Source organism: Aedes aegypti, chromosome 2 (assembly GCF_002204515.2).
Source record: "Aedes aegypti strain LVP_AGWG chromosome 2, AaegL5.0 Primary Assembly, whole genome shotgun sequence".
Taxonomy (NCBI): domain Eukaryota; kingdom Metazoa; phylum Arthropoda; class Insecta; order Diptera; family Culicidae; genus Aedes; species Aedes aegypti.
Genome location: NC_035108.1, coordinates 244420323 through 244442979, shown reverse-complemented (window position 1 = coordinate 244442979; position 22657 = coordinate 244420323). Strand labels below are relative to the sequence as shown.

The 22657-nt window shown below is 36.1% G+C and overlaps 1 protein-coding gene across 1 annotated transcript in view; it reads right to left on the bottom strand.

The window, feature by feature from the left end:
- The window catches only part of LOC5575443 (discoidin domain-containing receptor 2), a 918178-nt gene that overhangs the window by 104079 nt on the left and 791442 nt on the right, over positions 1–22657 (bottom strand). The window contains 2 exon segments of the mRNA XM_021844675.1: positions 6294–6386; positions 15112–15357. Of these exon segments, the coding sequence (XP_021700367.1) occupies positions 6294–6386; positions 15112–15357 (339 nt within the window).

Below are 22657 nucleotides of genomic sequence, written 5' to 3'. Positions count from 1 at the left end.
GTTCCGTCTACCGATTTGTGCTTTTGAAAATTTGAGGTTTGGCTTCGATTCATCTTAGCCTTAACGATAGGATTCAATCACAATGCGTTAAAAATTACAAAATTATAAATGTTTTCAACATTGAAAGTGTTGGAACTTTTGTTCTCTACATTTGTACTATTATACACCAATGAAGTCATAAATCCTAATATATTTTTTATAAATATCATGTTTCATCATTATATGTATCGACATTTCATACTCTGAACAATTGATATGCTTCAGAGAAAAATATCCAAATCAGGGATGAATAATAATTTATCAATCATTTTAAAATTCCGTGAAGACCATTCTTAAGATTACTCCTAAAAATCGTGAAGATTTTCCAGAATGGCGAGATTATGACTCTCAAAAATGCGTGAGAAATTCCATGCAGCCATATTTGGATTCTTGAATCTTTGTCCAAACACGGACAGACTATTATTTTTTAAAATTATTGATCAATATTTTGCTTAGCTGGAAATAACAGCAGAAGGAGTGGCGATAGTCAGCTAAAATTCATTAAACATTTCACCATTTTTGGTAAAATTGATAGATCAATTCTTCAAAATTTGAGTTTCGCAATGTTAAGCGAAGCTTTATTCTAATATCAATAGAAATTAGTTGTTTTTCCTTTTTAGAAAGCCTTTGTAATTCCATACACAGCAACTTTGTTGTAAAAAAGGCATCAATGAATGGTCAAGAAATTAAATAAGTTTCTGTCCTCTGAAAAAAAAGGGTCCGAGGAAAGCGAAAGCAGCCACAATGTTCTCCTAGATAACATTATTACGCTTTTATCTAAGACGTTATCTACACCAGCCTATAGTTGCTTACTTTGCGCTTCAAGCGAATGTAGAAGTTTGCCACCATTTTAAATATTCTGCCAGTAATACCCATGTCATCTACAAAGCACACAAGGTGAACAAATAATGCCTAGGCTATTAAGTCTGGTACTTCGTTCAAATGTACATCACATTATCGAAGCTCTTGGAGTGGTTCAAACGAACTGTGGAATTCGCCAGAGATTATAGCTAAGTCCTACACCGTTGAGTCTTGGGCTATTCAGGCATAATCAATCTTGTAAGCTTCCCAAAAATGAAGTTCATCACCATTACCTCTCATTGTTTTGCACGGTTGATTCTGATTCCATTGTACCTGTGCCTTGAAAAGATTATGGTTTAGGACGGAAAACATAGGTTCGTTGTCGGATCACTGTCGAATCTATTCAACTAGATTGATAACTTCGCATGAATTATATTACTAAAGAAGGTGGAGAATAACCAATGATGGAAATTAGTGTGCGGAGTTCCGGATAGTGATTGCACTATAGTTATTACATCAATATGTTGTCTACGAATATTTACTTTATCTTCTACGGAAGCTGTCTCGTATTCGAATTTTATAATGATTTTGGGCTTTTGAATACACGGAGTGGTAAAAAAGCAGGCTGTTTGTAAATTGAAAATCGATAAAACCTGTCTAGAAGAATTTGACCATTCCGGACACCAATTTGGCATGGGCAAGAATGGGAGAGGTGAAAAAAATTTTAGATTCTTGCTTCAGTCCACATTTTGGACTCCATTTGGGTCCCATAACAACTGTGCAAAATTTCAGCTCGATCGATGAAACTATATTTTAGCGCCAGCCGTTCAAAGTTTGTATGGGATTTACTATGGAAAAACTTACTTTTGCAAACAAAAATCGCCAGAGGTCGCCCATTGTCCTCTATAAAAACTCTAAACGCAGACCTCGATAGGTATTTTTACGATGAACAATATTGTTGAAGACCGCAAAGCAATCCGATGCTTGTGAAAAAAGTTATTAAGCATCGACTATTCGAAAATTTTGCCAAATTTGTTATTATTGTTATTCCTTTACGTATTAATCAACGTGGCCTTGCCAATAGGTTTTCATTGAATAACTTTTTTCACAATACCTATCGTGGTCCTTGTGCAGAATTTTTCTAGAAGACGAGGGCGACCTCTGGCGATTTTTCTTTGCCATAGTAAATCCCATACAAACTTTGAACGGCTGTCGCTAAAATATAGTTACACCGATCGAGCTGAAATTTTGCACAGTTGTTATGGAGCCCAAATGCAATCCAAAAAGTGGACTGGAGCGAGAATCTAAATTTTGGCCCACGCTAATGGTCATTTTGAGTGATAAGTATGAAAAGCCTAGGGAAAACCTGGCTACGGCTTTGAATTCGCTCCCACTAAATTTGGACCTGCAGGTGGCAGTGCGGTTACTGGAGCGGAAAAATATTTTCACGAATGAAATTCTGATTTTGATTTGCGTTTTCACGATGGGATATATGACGTTGACAGACTGAACAGTACATCGCCTTTTTCGCCAGTTCGGATGTTAGAACTGTTTGATGTTTTTGAAGCTGCTCTGCTGATGCGCTTATAGTTAAAACCGGATTTGGCAGTTTTTGTTTCGCAGCACATATTAAAAATGGTCGCTCGAAATAACTGTGTCTGATTCATTATTCACCGGGCGGAACAATGTTGGAAAAATTGAGAAAAGAATTTTTAATAACGGTTTTTGTGTTGTGTGGATCGGTGGCGACATGAGTCGGAGGTATTATTTTTCTCCAGCTGGGTCTGAATAATTTATTCTTCAACCAAGGGACGAAATTTAAATGTACAGGTTTACAAGCTACGTCCAGTTGGTATGTATCGGGAACCGGTCAGCTAGTGGAGTCTCGTGCACCTGCGCCCGGGTCGTGAGGTAAATGTGGTTGACAATGTTCGGACCGAGAGCAGAGTGCGGGTGGGGTTTCCCTATTTCCTGCAAAACTCGTCCAGTAGCAAGCGAGAAGGGAAGTTATACTTTTCCCCTCCCACGGAAAACTGCTTCCCTAGTGGACACAGTCAGTAGAACAGTGCTTCTGCACTATGTCCTGATGCATAATACATCAGTCATAACTTCATCAAATCGTCCAACGCTCGCTCCGCACACTCACTGGTGGGATTATATGGGAATTGGAGCTAAACTTTTAGGGTAGTTCTAATTTTGAAAACGGGTTGATAATAATTCTCAATAATGGATGAGAAATCGGATTTTGATTGATAAGTAAGTGGAATTTAATTAACCCATGAATAACAAAGACAGTCTTACTTTGCTAAAAATGCTAGAACTTGGATGTTTTCTAATATTTTTAAGCCCAATTTTCTTTTGACTCAAGGTAACATGTGTATGAAGTGCATGATGCCTCCTCATTCATCCACGTTTTGATATCAGAAATGTTTTAAAGTCTTCAATGAACTTGTGAGTTTGTACCTCAAATCATGCACAGTAAACAAAAAAAACTTTGGCGTAAATTTGCAAGAGTTTTTTGGTACTATCGACGGGATGATAGATGGTAGAGAGGACGAGCTGTTTAATATTTCAACAGCAAACAGCAAACATTTTCTAGTTATAGCTGAATCCAAACTCGATAGAGATCAACGACTAGATGGAGCATGTGGTGGAGTTGCTTTCATCATTTATAGGCGTATAAAACATCAACATTTTTTGTCACTTGAAACCAACTTGAACAAGCTTTTGATCTTCAAACAAGCAGGAAGAAATCTCTGCAGAGGATTTAATTTAAAATTTTGGAAATGATTCTAAAGCTCCCTCATTGGTATCCCAGACAACCAGAATGTACATATAACGAAATCACCTTTTGCGTTATGCGATGCTTATGTGCGCAAAGTTTCACATATAAGATGATGCGAAAAGTGGAGGCGATATATGTGCATATTTTATATAATGAAAACTAACATGTAATGCGAGTGTATAAATTTTATTGCGAACTAGTCTGTGCTCTTATGCGACTTAATTTATGATAACAAAATAGATTTGACAGCTGCTACGGATTGATCCGACTTACTTTGTACGAGTATACGGGACGAAACGGAATGTACATATGAACTCATAAAATAGCGTTTTATGCGAGGAAACTCATCGATCAAACGATATCATCCACCATGTTGTGCGGATGTGATGAAATTTGTGTAAATAAACGACTTTGTTCGTAAACTGTTATGCGACTTCTGGTTGTCTGGGATAGTACTAATGAGTTACATAGACTATCCAATGCTCAAACATTGGAACAAATTTGGAATAAATCTATAAATATTGTTAGACAAAAATCGATGCAATCTTCTATTGCCATGACAAATGCGTTCTTTATTTAGGTTAAGGTAGGTTAAGTATATTGAAAGTATTTTGTCGCATATGAGCAGGTGAAATCAACTCACCTGTAAAATTCTTAACTGCCTTGTTAAATGAAATGTTAACGAAATGTTAATAAAAGCATAATTTACTTTTACCAAATTAGGCTGATAGTGTTACCTAACACAGAACACCTGTATATAAGAAATGATTGTCATGTTTGGAATGATACTTATAAAGGAGTTAAAAAATCTATTGATCCGATCCTCTCTATGAGTCTGATTTCCTCGATTAACTCAAAATTTTGATCCACCCTAACTTTTTTACTTTGCACAAAGTCCATTGACTCCAGAGCATCATTCCCGGCTCCATTTCCACATCGAATGTGTAAATGATGACGAGCAGTACTATACGTACGAAGAGGTACCTAGAGTGATGAATTAAAAAAAACTTTCCCCAAGCCCATTGTCTGACATGTGACAAGTTTACCACGCGCCAAGGGATATAATATTTCCCATTTCGTACGTCTGATAGATGGATGATGGCAACGATGAGGGGATGAGCGATTCACCAGGTATAATTAAGTTACACATAAGAGGATTTCTGTCGTTTTTGAGTGACTGGATAAAAAAAGTTGCGTTTCGGTTCGGTTCAGAGCAGCTAAGCTTTTAATTTTGTTTTAAATTATTAATGGGGCTCATGCAGCGTAGCTTTTGTAATTGCTAGCTTTGGGACAGTTGACATTTTCCATTCACATGGTTTGAGTAATTTGATGGCTGCCGTCCACCCGGGTTTCAATATCTAACTTTTCTGGGACATGGCGCACTATTGGCTATCATTATGAGTTCTCGCGGGAGCAACATGTTTATCGGAATAATTATTCATGATAAAAGTTGTGCTGTTCGATCTAATGAATCACTATTAAATGTATCCTAAAAGTTGTTCCTTTCCGACCTCCATATGTTACAAGCAAGAACAGTAAACAGCAGCCCATCTCTAAATGAATGCACAAGGTTACCTTCTATATGTACAAAATAGACAAAACATATTCTACTCGCTGGTGTTGTAGCTGCTACTTCAGCTGTAAGGAGAAATTTGAATGAACACAAGATGTAGAGTCGAAAGCAGCACACTTTGGCATGCAGGGAGAGAAACACATTTTCCAGGGCTAATGATGATTTAAGGTCCCTGTAGGCGCATTATTTCCATGTTTGTGCGAAGTAGCTGCATGAGTTACGGGTAGCTACGGGTAAGTTCGAGACGGGCTAGAAAACTTGTTTGAAACTAGCTGTAAACTGTTACATGTTGCACGGGAAGGATGAGCTCACTCACTTACTACATGATGACTAGGAAAACTGGGAAGTGTATATCGACAGTAGTCAATTAGTTGCTGCAATGTTTGAAAAGAATTCTGGTGTAATCTAACTTTCAGAACACTATTTTGTTTCTAATTTTAAACTAATGAAAACAAACCGTGACCAAATGCACTGTTATCCACCCGATATAGTCAGAGCTGTAGCAGTAGACGATAAACAGACTCTCATGATGGGTTGCGGGACACGATTGTTACAGTGAGCGATTAGTGAGAGATACTCTCAATTTTCTCATAATTTAACCTCTGATCCTGTTATTAATCATTAGAAGTAATTTTGTCATATCTAAACTTTATCAAGAAGAGATAATCATATCTCAATATGATTATGATATTATCTGCAGGGCGGTTAGTCAGTAATCCGCAGACATTCGATTAGTTCATCGTGCTGGATCAAATAGAATGTTTCAACATTCGGTGCACGGGATTTTTTCCCATTCAACAAAGTTTCACAAGGAAAGATTAAACGCAAAAATGAACTGACCACCTCAATACCACATCGTATGTATGTATTGGGATCATGTACAAATTACGTCACGCTCCAAGGGGGGGGGGGGGAGGGTGTCGAGCCAAGCGTGACAAGCCTTACAAAATTTTCGCAGGACTCATACAAAAAGTGTGACAAAGGGGGGGGGGGGAGGGGGTCGAAAAAGTTGAAATTTAGCGTGACATAATTTGTGTACCATCCCATGTAAGGATATATCCGTTTCAACATTTATGGAAAAACAATTGCACTTACCTCGCTGCTAAATCACGATGCACTACATTCATTTGCTCTAGATACTTCATACCGGAGGCTATTTGTGTTGCGATGTAAATTAAACATCCGTAGCTGCAGAGAAACAGGGAGAGAAAAAGCACAATGAAAATTGAATTAGAAATAATAGTGTTTGCAATGCGCTGGCTTCCTTGGTGCCTTGGCAGTTTTGTACTAGTACTACTACTACTACCAACACCACTTCTGGAGCTTCACATAGTTGGGTACACTGACTGTCGCTTTCGTTATCTCAGGGTGAATATCTCTGCCACTACAATGGGGATACTGAACGCATACTTGGATATGAATGTGGATGGTTGGTGCAATATTCCCGTCCAGAGAAATTCACCCTTTCCCATCTCACCGAACAAGGGTGCGATGTTAGCTCAGTTAGGGACATTGTGCTTCCACACGTTTCGTATACATTGGTGCAAGTTGGAGTTTGTTGGTGGACAATAGCTGCGAATGTCTAATGACTGTAGGTGTTCCTGGTCGGCGACAAAAAGAATTCACAGTTGTTTTTTTTTCGGTTGGCTTACTGTTTCTAGGATTAGTTATTCAGGACTGGCAGGCGGCATAGAATTACGTTTTATTAAAGTTTGTCCTCGTTTTTTACTTTTGGATACGGCAATAAAGGACATATGAAAACATTCGTACTACTATCAGAAAGAACTTCTTTTGACGTTATTTTAACATGGCTTTTAGAATTCTAAATATATCTAATTTATTTATATATAGGAACAAAATGTGCAAAACATAATAAAAAGCATAAATAGGGAGAACTGTGTCATACAAGATGAAATAGTAAGACACTTTTAGAAATTGATACAGTTTGATAATTACATATTTTTTTCTCATTAATTTGAACGGATTATCTAGATTATCGTTTAAGTTTTAAGTTGTTTTTTCATCGATAAACAACATTTAGAAAATTGTAAAGCTTGGAAAAATCGTATAGAACATTTTTTAATATTTTTACTGTTTGAAGAATTTTTGAATGATCTTAAACACCTGTTGTATACACATTTTTGTCAAATTCCATTTGTCATTTTGAAGATAAAGTAAGAGAAATTGTGCATATTAATCGCAATCACATCTCAATTTGCGCAAGTAGATCAATATCTCCTAACCTTAACTCCAAAAAATCCTTGAAAATCCATATGTGTAACATGAATTTTCGTGATTTTGTGAATTGTAATGAAATTTAAACGCATGAAGAAAATTCATGATACACAAATTTGTTCCAGAAAAGTATAGTTTTTCGAAGATCTGAATATGAATCAAACATACTTGTTTGCTAACCAGCACTTCTTAATTTTAATTCAATTGTATAGCTTTGAAGCTGTGACAGGCTGATACAATCCATGAATTTCCACAAGTTAATACCCCAAATGGTACGCAAATGAGAAAGTCTGCGTGGTGCGTAATGGCAAAATAACAACATCGCCCTATCATATCTATTCATCCTTCGAATCTAGCACTCATCAGACGAAGCCCGCCAGCTTGGGCTTATGTAACGGGCTTGCGTTTAAGTCACTGCTGGTACATCCAAGAGCAGCTCTTCTCGCCGGGTTCTAGGCACTGAAAGTGGGCTCAAGTCTTACCGCATAACTACACAAACGAACGAACCGACCAAAGCTGGGAGGAAGAACCTCGATCCGAAACAGGATATAACTAAATAACCCAGCACCCGGCAAGCATCCTTGTCCTCTAGTCTGGTAGGTACAATATGGCAGAATTATTATTCTCTTATTGCACTCGTGTTCTAACCTACATTGTCATCCCCTTTGCCAGTGAGCAAAGGTATAGCCAGAGAGGAACATCAGGGGCCGTTGACACCCCCACCCTTTTCTGACCAACGCAATTTGTTTTAAATAAACTGGTTTGTTGTGAGTACATTTTAAGTTTTCAAAGATTTTCTCCAGCGTCCAAATTTATCGAAAAATGCGTCATGGTGAATTTCTAGAAATTCTACTGTTTCCAAGCTTACCAACGGTGTTTTTAGATGATTTTTTCTTTGAACAGAAAAAAATGGCATAATTCGTAGAAGATTGACTTATTTTGACATCCATATATTTTGCATGGAATAAAAGATTGTTGAAAAATCTTGAATGTCGATTTTCTTAAAACACGGTTTTTTTTTTCACTTACATCTCTTTGTTACTTAGCCCCTTAATTCAATAAGATTTTTCATAGAAGAAAAATAAGTTCTGAAAAGTACGACCCCAGCATAACTACTAATCGGCTGGACATCTGTTAAAAGTTGTCTCGTAACATATATTTTCAAGAAATGTTTGCATTAGGTTTTCCAGGAATTCCTCCTAGAAATATTTCTAGATTTTTACAATTTTTTTCAGATAACATTTCTCCAGTTTATTTTATTCTTTTTATCAATAAATTTTCTATAAGATTCTCTGAAAATTTAGTACAATGATGAAAAACATCAAATGAATAATTTGAAAGATTGATTTAAGAAACTAGTCTACAAATCTCTGTTCATGAATTTTTTCTTAATAATATGCATCATAAATCTTTCCACTATTTTTTCAAACATTCCCTTAAAACACGATTTCTTATGGTTTCTTACAAGCACTCGTCAGAAATTCCAACCCCCAGGAAGTTTTTGCATATTCTGTAGGGTCGTGAATAAGTCACGTGGTCAATTTGAAGGGGGATTGGTCAACGACATAGTAAGGGTATGCGAAATACCGAATGATTCCGTCAAACACGCTTCGAGACGAAATTCCGCGGAATTCCACGGAACTCAAACAGGCGGAACTTTCATTTTACGATTTCGTTTCGTTTTGCCAAATTGTAAGAATAACTCCGCGGAAAATTGAAAACAAACGGAATAAAACAGAATTTCGCGAAATATCGAGTTTGATTTCGAACAAAAACGGCATGGCACGCGTTTCTACTTCTATGTAGTACTAGTGGTCCCGGCAAACTTTGTCTTGCCATCAAGTAGGCTGTTGAAAAACGCTATGTATCGTCCCATTCAAAATGACAGTGCCGTGCACTCTCGTTTTTCCAAGTTTCCCGGTGAATATCCTGATATTTTTATACACACAAACACGTCGGAACCCGTGACGAACAAAACGAAGAAGGAATCATTCAAATCCGTCGACCCGTTCGTAAGCCATTTCGTGACATACAAACACCATTCCATTTCTATTTATATAGAAGATAGAAGATATCGTCCACAAAAATGTAAAATGACCTTTTAGCAATATTCTCGCGCACAGTTTAAAATAATGAGGATTACACGTCATGTAAACTTCATTCATGCAATGTAAACATGACGTCATGTAAATTTAAGTCTAAAATCATGTAAAAATGTGTTATATGTCATGTAATCACTCAGGATCCTGCTGGACTACATGACATATAATTGAAGTTTACATGACATACATATCATGCTCCAATTATGTGCATTATATGTCTCAGAAATTTACACGTTTCGTTCGAGATGTGCGGGTCAAGAGTCCTCAATGTTGTGCACGAGCATGAGCATTAGGGCGGTTCAAAATATAAAAATATTTGAGAATCCAATCTCCCGCATGATCCTTAGGGGCAATCCAAAAATGACGTCCATCATTTGGAGGAGAGGGGTCTATGAAAGTGTGACAGTACACGTATAAGGTATTGGAAAAAGCGTGACAGAGGGGGGAGGGGGTCTAGAAATCCCGAATAACGATGGACGTCATATTTGAATTGTCCCTTACCATAAAAATAGCGTTCTGTGAAATTTTCAGCTCTCTAGGTGGTAATTTAAAGGTGGCCCAAAGACAATGTAGGTTTATATGAAAATTACTATGGAGAAATTTTAAGAAATGTTTCAAACACGGTAGTACTGTAATGTAAGTAGAAACTTATTATCCCAAATTAAAAATTCTCTCTCCTCTAAATCAACACCTAAACCATAAACGAGCACCTTCCTCGTTCATTATTTTATATGAAAAAAATCAAGCTAGGTCTATTTACGCCTCCTCCTCTAATGGCGTGACAAAATGTCCACGTTTTTTAATTAAAAAAATTGATTTTTGAGGATTGTTTAATATTGATCACTTATTATTACAAGTAGATATGGGATGTAACATACTGCAAAGCATTGACTTATCCATTACTAGTAATCCTTTATAAGAGAGATTCGCGGAAGCTGACATTTCTGTCAAAGTGTGAGCCAAAGAACATGCGTTATGTTTGTTTTGAACTTTTTTTGAAGAGTAATGTAATCCGCTTGAAATTATTTCGGTAGAAGTAAATTTGCATGAAGCCAAAAAAATAAATATTTTTCTTCTTATAATTTTTGTCAATGCGATTTTTAGTTGTTGATTTTTTCGGCAGTTTATTAGTTTGGATATGTTGCTCACGATCTATAACGAAACATAAAGTGTATTTTTAGCAATAAGAAATTCATGTCCGTGTTACAATATTATTCTCGACGCCGAACAAAATCAGCACTGCTGGTCTGTTGCCAAATCATTCCATTTTACTTCCGCTTATCTCTCTATAATGGATTACTATCCATTACCATACTGAGTACTGACATCAAAGTATCAAAATTCTATAGTTTCAGTCGATTCTGATGATTTGTTTTAGGAAAAAATCAAAATTTATAATCAAAAATTCATGCATTTATTATTTTGAATTTAATGATGGTTCCTTATTATGGTTAAAATATGTTGGGGTACCTAGCGTATTTCGAAATAGAAAGGCACAACAGTATTTTTTCGCGAAAAATCAATAAACAAGGCAAACATAAAATTTCGCTAATTGAAAGACTGATTGTGTGAACGAACATGGATGAACTTTTCACTCTAGTTTTCAGTTCCTCAATGTTGTACAGGATAATTACTTTTTCATAATTTTCAAATAATTTTTAAAATACTTTAAAGGCTCAATACTTTAAAGGCTTCCATATAGAGTATTCTGAGCGATTCCAACAGTATTTTTTTCTGGCTGTCCCTGAAAGAATTGCTTTGGGCGAAAATATATGAACAATTTTTCAAGGAGTTACAGCAGGGATTCCGAAAATTTCTTTAAAATCCACCAAAACTTTTTCGCAGATTCAAAAGCTTATATAGAAAGCCATTTCCAGGAAGGATTTGTTTTTGTTCTCAAGAAGTTTTGTTGGAAGGTTTATCCGTGGTTCTTCTCAAGGGTATCAATAGCGATGAAGGGAACCATAGTCTGACGCTATTTTGGAATCCCAGATGATGACTTCCGGTTTATGGAAATCACTTGAAACCCTTGCCATATAGGTATTTTTTTTTAAACGGGACAGATTAGTACTGCCATAACTGCAAAAGTGTAACATTTGACAAACGTAGGCATTGAGTAAATGAAATACGTAGTGTGTATTTCATGGCAGTATAGGAAGTAAAAGAAATTTCTAAAAATACCAAGAACTTAAAAGTGCTTATTTGAGGCTGAAATTTTGTACAACTCATATCGTATACTGGGTGATTAGTCAGAAAACCATTCTGATACAAATTTCGTTGCCACTACATTATGAGGCTCAGGTATAATCTCAATGTGACTATTATGCGGTTATATTGAGCAATGTGACAAAACAACTTGGTATTTTTTTCGAATTTTCTAGAACAAACTCAAAGATTTCAGTAAGTTGATCGAAAGTATTCATCATTTGATGACTCTCCCTGGTATTAACTTGAAATTGTCTAAAATGTCGAATGTGACAAAGATGCAGTTATGGGCAGAGTAGGTGCTGTAAATTGATGTCTAACGTCATTTTGAATTCCAAGATGGTGACTTCTGGTTTGTAAACATTACCTATAACCTATGTAGAATGGATATTTTTAAAACGGAACCGATGAGTAGATGCCGAAAATCGATATCCGACGCGGTGTCCGGTCATTTGGCCGAATGCTGTTTCAAGAACACTAAGCTAAGAAGCAGGCTTTGTCTCAGTGGGGACGTAACTCCAGAAAGAAGAAGAAGCGTAGCATTCATAAATGTGGCACAATACTGACATGTGGCAGGACGTAATGTTTGTCGCTATGTTAGTGCTCCAAGAGAATAATTATTACCTGAGGGATGCGGTCTCGAACATTTTGGTCATTCATTTTGAACACATTTTTTTCTACCAGTGCTAAACGTTGTTTGATTGGTTGTCTCACAGGAAACCATTTTCAAGATGCACACTTAAAATACTTCACATTAGGTTTCTGCAATTTGATGCAGGTAATAATTCCAATTAAACAGAATCAGAATCAGATTGTTTCTGATTGTATGTTAGTTAAAATATATTTTACAACAGTTCTGAAAAAACTTGCGCATCAATAAGACCAAGTAAACATTTTTTCAACAGGTGATAGTTTTTGTGTCACATAAAACGCATACCAGTTTTTAGCGTGACGAAGTAATGGCTACACATTACTAGGCATACTCGGATCATTTTGATGAAATTTTTAGCTTGACAGCAGCCTGGCTTCACGTTGATATCCAGTTCGCACCCCCTAGATTATTACGATCCGTTTATTGAACTAGCGTCAATTCAAAGCCAAAATTGTGGTTGCTAGAAATTATTCATTACTTAGTACGATCAGAATGATTGAAGCAAATCTATGCTACAGAAGGAAGAATAAGTCGTATACCATTTTAGTAACTGTCAAAAGCTAACTACAAATGCAATGCGCAAACCTATGGCAGCTATTACCGCCAGCAAAGAAGTGAACTATTGCTTACATTTAGGTTGTTCTTCTAAACTGTTCTTTGAAACTCAGCTATGACTTTCATTCCATAAAAAAGATTGGAAATCGGTTGAGCTGTTCAAAAGCAACGATTTAAAAAAAAAAAAAATTAATGTGCTGAGACTTACAGTGTGTGCCGATGAAAATGATTAATTTTTTATTTTCAAAAAAAAAAAAAATATCTCAAAAACTAAAAATCATACATTGCTGAAAATTTGACAGTAAACGAAAAATTAACTGATCTTTCAGAGAACAGCAATAGCCTCTTTGGTCCCGAGGCCTTTAAAACACGAAAAAACGGAAATTATTGATTTTGTTTTTCATGTTAAAAAATAAACAATTTTTGTGGAATTTTATATTTTTCCTGAAAATCAAAACCTTCAGCTCTCATTTCGTCCAAAAAATGCGTGAAACGCTGACAATTTTGTGAGAAATGGATAAATATTGATTTTGAGGTCCCATGCCTCTGATGAAAATCCTGTTCACGCCCATGTCAGAGAGACGGCATTTTGAGGGTTTGCAGGTTTCCCAAAGCTGACATGTATACGTTTTGGATGATACTATCCTTTTTCACTTAGACTTGGCTACATAATGGAAGCCACAGACCACACAGTCATAGGGGGGGGTTAACTTCGAGGGGGACAGATGTAGTTGTTGTGCCGTTGGCAATGCATCCTGCCTGAGTGATCGTTTGGGTGAATATTATAATCCTCTTGGTTGCAGTAAAACTGTGCCTTCCGAAAGAAAACTAGGAAACTACATTCGGACGGCAAAGGTACAAATGTTCATATATGTGAGAGTGTGCAGTTTGATGACTATGCTTTCCTGTCGGACTGAAATAGACTTGGAATGTGATGTGAATTGCTTAGAAGGTGAGGGCCACAAACAAGAGATGGGTATTAATTATTATTGCCCAAGTGATATAACATGTTTACTAGGAAGACAAATGTCGAGTAAACGAGTGGCGAAAGCATTTATGATGTAAGAGCTTACTTGCATTTCAACAACAGAGTCTAATCTGGGACTTGGAAGCACTGCTCAGAGCAGATCATGACCAGCAGTCAATAGCAATGCATACAATATTAATTCCAAATATGAGAAACAGTTAAAGCACATCTGTCCTTACAGTGTCGAAATAATCGAATTTACTCGTGTGGGTGTTTCAGCAATGTCTGGTATTCATATTGCATGGAATTAAATTGCCATCAATTGAAGTTTGATAAGATTCATTATAATCTGGACTTTGTCTAGTTTGAAGTATGGCAATAAGTATTACAATTTTCGAGAAAAAATGGTTTGTTATTCACAAATTTTCATATAGGGTCGGTGTTTCTTTAGTGGACAGTCCCCTATGGTCGCTCTAGTGGATTTTTACGGCCGTTTTGCTATAAATCTATTTAAAAGATTTTTTGACATGAAGGTCAGGAGCTATTTATCTAAGTACTATTGATTTACAGCTTGATTTTATTCAAAAAATGATCGAAATAATTAGTTTTGCTTAAAATTTGAGCTCCCTTGCGCCTATAGTAAACCTATTGTTCCTCTAGTAGCAATACCGAGAGAAACTTTTTTTAATTATTCGAAATAATTGATGAATTAAGAACTTTTTTTTACATCAAACGAAAGCTTTTGATCCACACTTGTAGTAAAAATATAAAAGTTTTGAAAAAAAAAAAAAACTGTTTTGATAAGTATTTTGCCAACGCCGTGATGCTACTGCTACTTTAGGAACAGAAATTAGAAATAGTGCTATTATAGGCACATATATTCCTAAAGTGGCACACGCGATAATAAATACAAACATTTGAGTTTTCGTGGTTTTCATATTTTCCCACATAACCAAGATAAAAAGCTTTCAGATGATGTAAAAATAATGACGCTAGCGTTATTTTTCGATTTTATACGAATTTTTGTTCTGAGCTATACTATAGCTAGATACTTGACTGTGCGATTGTTTTTGACTGCTATTTGTAAAGTACTCAACTTTATTCATCATGCTTCATTATAAATTGTTACAAAAATCGATTGAATTTCGTATTCTATGTTGTTTAATGTTACACTACATTTTTTCCAAATTAACTTACCTTAAAGAATTATGCTGCACCAACGTGCCGGTTTCGGCCGTGTGCTCCTGCAGGAATTGGTTCAGGTCCGTGCCGAATTTGTAGTCTAAAACGATACAAATGGGCTCGTCTTTCAGGCAGGCACCGATCAACTTCGCCACGTTGGGGTCATTCAGTCGGCTGAGCTGTTTGGCCTTCGCCCGGAACTCCTTCTTGACGTGCTCCGAGGCGCCAGGACGAAGCGTTGACACTGCGACCAGGTTCGAACTGCAAATGGAAAACGAAAGACAAATCAGACAATCAGACCCGGAAAAATGGAAAGTGCGATTTCACGTCAAATGCGACCGGCTCAAAAAACTAATTGCTTGTGGGGGCCCGAACGACGCACAGTGGGCAAAATCGGACTCAAAACGGCAAATTTCAAGAGCCACTGATGTGAAATGTTATAATGATTGGTTTTCGAGTAGAAAAATCATGAGGTATCGATTGGTGATAGTTTCATCTTGTGAAGACTTCAGTAATTGCCAGATTTTTCTTTATTTTTGCCTTATTCCCTTTTCATGAATAACTTGGAAATATTGATTTGTGGTTCATCATAAAAAAATCAATAAAATTATTCTTTTTGAATCATTGGCTAATATTCTTCATAATCATGGAAATAGATTTTCCTGGAAGCGATTTTCATAGAATATATAGCATAATTACAAAAAAAAAAATAGACAGGCTTTCAACAAAATTTAGAAAACGATTCTCAACGAAATTCTTGAACAAATTTAAGCTAGCTTTTAAAAGCCTGAGACGAACCTTGAATTTGTATATGGCCACAATTTGGAGACCAATGCTTCAATCTTCTATATCTCGATACCCTTAAAAACAAGAACGTTGGTGTCTTCGGCAAAGATATTCAGCAGATTGAGAACAATCTGTAGGTTAATAATCTAATTGAGAATTTATCCGCTAGGTAGCGCTAGTAAAGAAATATTCAATTGTCCGTATCTTAAAATCCTTATTAGCTAGAAAATTAGTGTATTAAAAAAAAAAAAAAGGTTTATTCGGCAAAGCAGTTCAGCAGATCAAGAGCTATCTGGGGGTGAAGAGTTTGATAGGAAATTTATCCGTTTGATAGAAATTTATTGGAGTTTGATAGGGATCCTTGTCAGCTAGAAAATTGATGTCTTCGGCAAAGATATATAAAAGATTGAGGGCCATCTGTAGGTGAAAATATTGGCGCCAATGTATGACCGCCCAGAAATTGTTAACTATGCGTTACTCGAACAGTTATGATGTGTGTCACATACATAATATAACACAAATCAATGCTTCAAGTAACTAGAAGGAAAGTCATTAAACCAACAAGGTTCTTTAACCCAATATTAAAGAATATGAATATAAACTTATTATTGCTTGATTAAAGTTTTTGCCAGAATAAGGGTGTAGTTATCTAACACTGCGGAACACGGTTTTGTCTCAAGAACCAAAATACCGCTATTTACTAAATTAAGGGTTGCTGAGTCCATTGCCGTTTTCAGAAATATCATGGCACGTCTAGTTTTTGAGATATTGACGGTTGAAAATGCTAAATTTGGCTGTTTCAGCCAACTTGCATGCAAGTTTTCCAACTTGTACGGCAATTTGTTTGCTCAATTTGTCACAGAATTCAAACTTTATGTATAGAACAATAATTATCAATGAAGTTCATAATATTTTCGATGGTAAAATGTTATTTTTTGGTGGTTCAGAAAAGTATTGTATTATGCCATATAAGAGAAACGAAGAATTTTATATGAAGACTGCAAACATGTTGAAAAAAATAGATTTAACCTAAATTTTATCGTAAAATTTCAACTGATTTGTATCTAAATTGAGAGTTCAAGTCCTATTTAGCATGTTGGGTAGATTATATCACAAAAAAGTTTGATAAATCATACTCTAAATTTCATGTAAACATCAATAAAACCAGTGTTTTATACAACTTTAGCAACCTGTAGCTAAAAATTGTGACGTGCTGGAACATTTATGAGAACGGCATCAGATTCAGCGACCCAAAATCTACTAGAGACACATAATTTGATCCTTGAGACACGCGAAAGTGTCATTTTTGTTACGCTGTGTAATCGATCGAATGTCTCTTATATGTATAAATATGACAAGATGCAAGTTTTTTGGCACTGTTTCACTTCAAGACGCTAGTCAGTGAAGCAGTATTTAATCCAGAGGAGGATAGGGGGATTAGGGGCATAATGAACATACGGGGCGAAATGGACACGCCCTCAATATCTGAGAATATGCATACTTCATCAAATGTTAATATACTGCATGAAATCTGTATTCCATTTGAAATGTTAGATGGTATAAAAGTTGATTTTTTGCTTCAATTGTTCTTCAAAATGTTACTTAGAGTTTTTCTCAGTTTCAAATTGGCATATAAGCAAGGCCGTGGAGGAATCTTATTTTTGAGCAAAGTAGCAAATCCAGAATGGTTCGTTTTAGCTATTATGACTGAGGAAGAGCCCTTTTACATATCAGAACGACTGACAGTCATTAAATATATTAATATCACTAAATTTCATGCAGGTGTTCATTTCGCCCCGATACCTTTTTACTAGCCTTGTTTTTGACCCAATTTTCTATCTCGTTTTTCTGACATATGATATGATTTATATCACCATGAATGAATGTAGCACGTCGTACTAACATCAAACTTGAAAACTAGCCGGGGGTGAAATAAAAATATTGCCATTTTATAGTCTTTAACCGAACATTTGCTTAACGTGTCCATTATGCCCCTAATTCCCCTACATGCAAACAAACTAACAACTTGTCACCTTTATTCACAGGAAGAGGAATGATGAAGAGAAACCGATCAATTGAATTTTATTCAATTTTCCGTATCTCGATATACTGGAAAAATTAAGATTCGTGTCTAACGATGGGACCTGATTCAAGTGGGTGCTTTAATTAGGCCGAACGGGAAATTGAATAAAATTTGTCACTAGCGTTACCTGGTGGATGTGTTTCTTATCAGATTTTCCATCGCAAGATAGCACTTAATTTGTTAACTTAAACGACTTGGGGGTTAGTTTTGGGTTATAAAAAGTAGACTATTGCTCTATTGATTCATATATAAGAAGAAGGATCGAAATAGGGCAAAATCGAGTATTTCCCGAAATCTGCACAAAAGACTAAATATCACCAATCGATTTCTCATGTTGTTTACATGCAAATAGGTACTCTTTAAACTTTTAAACCAGCGACTTCTATAAGTTTCGGTTTTGATCCCATTTTTGCCCACTGTGCGTCGGGTTACAGCGGGAAACTACTCCAAAATTCAATTCTCTATCCTGTAGGAGGAAGCATCCGTGCTTTATCACAAAGCTTAATTTTCTATTCACTTTACCCTTGGCACGGCTCACTTTAGCCGTCCCTTTTGCCCAGACCCAGACCCGATAGATTCCAAAATTCAAACGCTACCCTGGAGTACCATTTGGGTGGAATTCGTGCAGAATAGTGATGTAAAATGCATGTACCCTTCACAATATATGGCTCTTGGTGGCCCATCGTCTCGGCTCGCTGTGTCTCGTGTTGCGTCCTGTGCTACTGCTTGCTACTACCCAGTCATGCATAGTAAGAGACCTTTCGGCTATTGCTCCGGTGTCACCGTTCTATGCCTTGAATGAGTATAAAACTTGCACCGGACTGGTAAGGTACGAAAACAATGGATACCAGGGGTGAATTTAGAGATTTGGGAATTTTAGATGGCATGGTTTGTTTTATAGATATTGTTTTTAAATACAGCCAACTTTTTTCCCTCATTTTTACGCTCTCTCTTTTAACGCTCCAACAATTCCAATTTACGTTTCCGATATCAGCGCTGTGAATTGTATAGTGTGACAGTTATGTTATTCAATCTATCTTTTTGTCAACAAGATTTTTAGCCCTGGACTTGTTCATCTCGGGACTAACGGCTTTACTTCTCTTCCGAAGGAAGTCGTCAAATCTGTAAAATATGCATGAGTGCACATTTTATCGTTACAACGGTGGGACGTAAATATGATTTTTCAACAAACTGTGAATGGTCGGCATAAAAGTGTTGTGTGATGATCCAGCCAATCAGGTTTTTTTTTTCTTTTCAATTGAGTAAAATATGATAACAAATGCTTCCGTACTGGCAGCTGAAGGAATCTCACAAATAATTGTTTATCATCGATAATCAAACTGAATCCTGTGACCCAATGATCCTGCCCATTAATAAACATTTCTCCCAGTAACTTTTGTGGAGATGTAGAAATAAACACGGTCTCCAAATAACAAAGGTCCAAACACTAATATTCCTTCCCCAATCACACCCGACAGCGAGGACGTGGCCGGCGCCGTTATTGACCATGTATAAATAGAGGCACTGAATTATGCATACTAAAGACCCATAACGCGGGTAGATCACCTTTTCGACCCTAGTTCTGACTGCTTCAAACGAAGAGAACAACATATTATAGTAATCAAAGGAACATTGTTTAGTCCTTGTTACATTTTTAAACCTTGTTGAAAGTGACATGTCTCGGTTTTCCCAGTTGTCGAGACAAGGGAAAAAATGAGTCGAATACAACAATTTGTTTTCCAATCTTTTATTTATTTAGTTTTCTAGTTTGAAGAAGTAAGGACTAGGATTCTGATGCATGGACAATATCGGTGTAATTTCTTGGCTTTATCAAGGGATCCGATTTTGACTGATAAAGGGGCGCGCCTGTGGAGAGTGTACCCACCACATTCTTCAAAGGGTATAAATAGCGGAACCTTTCAATTAGAATCCTTTCCCACGATCAAGTTAGGAATTACAACTGTAAGAAAACCGAATACTTTATCACTTCTCAATAGTGATAAGGTAACACGACATGCACTAAACAAAGGACACGGGATATACTACAATAGATCAAATATTGGTCGCAGTGGTTTATGTTCCGAACAGAAAAAAAATGCATACTGAAGAAGATTATGGCCAATCCCAGCCGAACTTCTAGTTGATTCTTTGTGCATTTTCACTGACTTCGGTCAATCACGGAATAGCAACCATTGATATGTGTAGTCAGTCTAAGCACTAAACTAAGCTAATTGTAGTGTCCGGCCATTTGGCCGAATGGGTCGTTTGGCCGAATCAAGAACAAAAATAAACTTTCTTTTTTCAACTCTGATGTGTAGGATTTATAAGTGTGGCCCAAAAACTGACCTGCTAGTTAACTTGGTGATCTTTATGATGCGGCGGGACGTCATGTTTGTTGCTATATAAGTGCTGCAGAAGAATACATAAAATTATCCGTTCATTCAGGACGAAGTTGTGAACTCGCGTCAAGGCTCTGAGCTCATGGTTGATTCGTCTCTGGGCTACCAACGGTGTGCTAGGGCTTGAAATGTTTTTTTTTAATTTCATAAGAAGTTTTTCCTTCTTTTAAACATAGGTTATTCTTTTAACTTGTACTGGTTTCATTACTATTGGAAATAATTTAGCCTATATTTAAATTGGGGATTTTACCTTCATTAAATCATCGGCAGTTCTTTATAGTTATACTTATCTAACAATTATTTGCATTACATTAGCTTAATTTTATTTTAAGAGATTTTCCCTTCTTTTGATCATAGGCTGTTCTATAATGTTTTAATATTTTTCATAGTTAATGGAACTAAGGCTTCTTATACGTCTATAGAGTCCTTTTAAAAATAAAACTGAACGAATTGGTGAAAACTTACGTTAAAGGCGCTAACTGTTTCACTCTGTTGAGAAAAGAAGAAGCCAAGCTTGTGGTTGCTGGATGTTAATTAATTTACTAAGTACTATCAGAAGAATTGATGCTACAGAAAAAGAAGAATAAGTCGTAAACCGGTTAAGTAACTTCAAAAGCAGACTACAAACGCAATGCGAAAACCTGTGCTGGCAGCTACTACTGCTAGCAGCTACGTGAATAATTGCTTACATTTAGAATGTTTTTCTTCCAGCATTGACTGTTCCTTGAACTAACATTTAAGAGCTGTAGGGTAATTTACCAATTGTTGAACGGTCAAAATGCTCGCTAATTATTTCAACCGTCCTGACCCAGTGACCCAATATAATAACTCCGGCCACAGGAATATTTCCGCGTTCCTCCTACCACTTCTAGAAACTATATATGTGTGCCAGTATAGCGGCAAAAATAATTTGAATCCATTCAGAATTCGCTGAGTGGTGAGGGTTTTAGTATTTTTGCTTTCACTCAGGCCTACACGGGTTAAAATAACAAAAAAATACAACACAATTTCCTCTACAGTAAACAAAATTGTAACAAAATATGTTATAATTAAAACAAAAATGTAACTCATTATGTATCAAATCAAACAAAAATATGACTCATTTTGTTATTTTCCATAACTGAATTATAACAAAATTTGTTATAGACAATTGCTCTCACAGTATTTATAACACATTTTGTTTTAATTATGTTATAATTCCCTCTATCAACTCAGAGTGCTTCTAACAAAAATAAAAAAAAAAGTCATAATATAATTGTGCCACTATTTTTTTGTAACCCATTGGTTGGGTATGTTACAATATTTCATAGATTACAGGGTGTCCGTAAACTATCCGAACAGCAAAATATGGAAAAGATGATCTCGTATTGAAAACATAAAAAACTCAATGTCCATGTACCTTTTTAAGTACATCTTTATGTTAACACAAAATATACCTCTGAATAATTTCAAAATTATTGCTTCTTACTGAGATAGGCAAATTTGAATTTTTCGAAGGTGTTTTTCCTGAGGGCCGCTAGTCATACTAGAAATGTTTTGTCCCTAAAATCTAGAAGAGATGAATCCAAATGTCCCATTATTTTTTGAAGCAACCTGCAGTTTAGTGGCTTCAAGTTAGACTAGAAATAAAAAATTAAACGGTTCAAATCCAATGAGTTCTATGGATATTTCTCTTCCGTCATAAAGCTCGAAACACGGCTCCCCATAAGACATCTCAACACATTCGGCTTGGTTTCACAAATATTTAAAATCAAAAATGTGCTTAACTTACTGCTTTATAATATAATAGGTTGATGTATTAAATCAAGTAAGAATACTGAATTTATTCTGCTTGATTGCATAGAGCCATGGCTTTAAAGTTTGTACGGATAATTTGCGGACACCCTGTAGACACGTCTGAACCAATCTTCAAAGCATAAGTTGATAACAAATCTGATTATTTCAATATCACTCATCGTTCCAATACATAATTTTTTGTTTAATAGTCTTATCTCAATTTACGAAATTCGTAAAGAGGTAACGGAAAATAAACTTATGTAAAAACCTCTAGATTGAGGTTTTGTGTGGCATAAAGTAGAGTGGGTCAAAAGTTCGAGTGGGGTAAGAGTTTCTATTTTAGCTTTCTAGCTCAATTCAAAACAAAACTAATGAATGCCACGGTGCTTCGAATGCTATTCAAGTAAGAAACTTTCCCTATAAACATCATAAGAATCGGTTGAGGTTTAAGGCTATTGTTTTGTTTTGTAGGGGCATTTCTAGGCCTATCATGAGGATGCTATCAGATTTTACATAA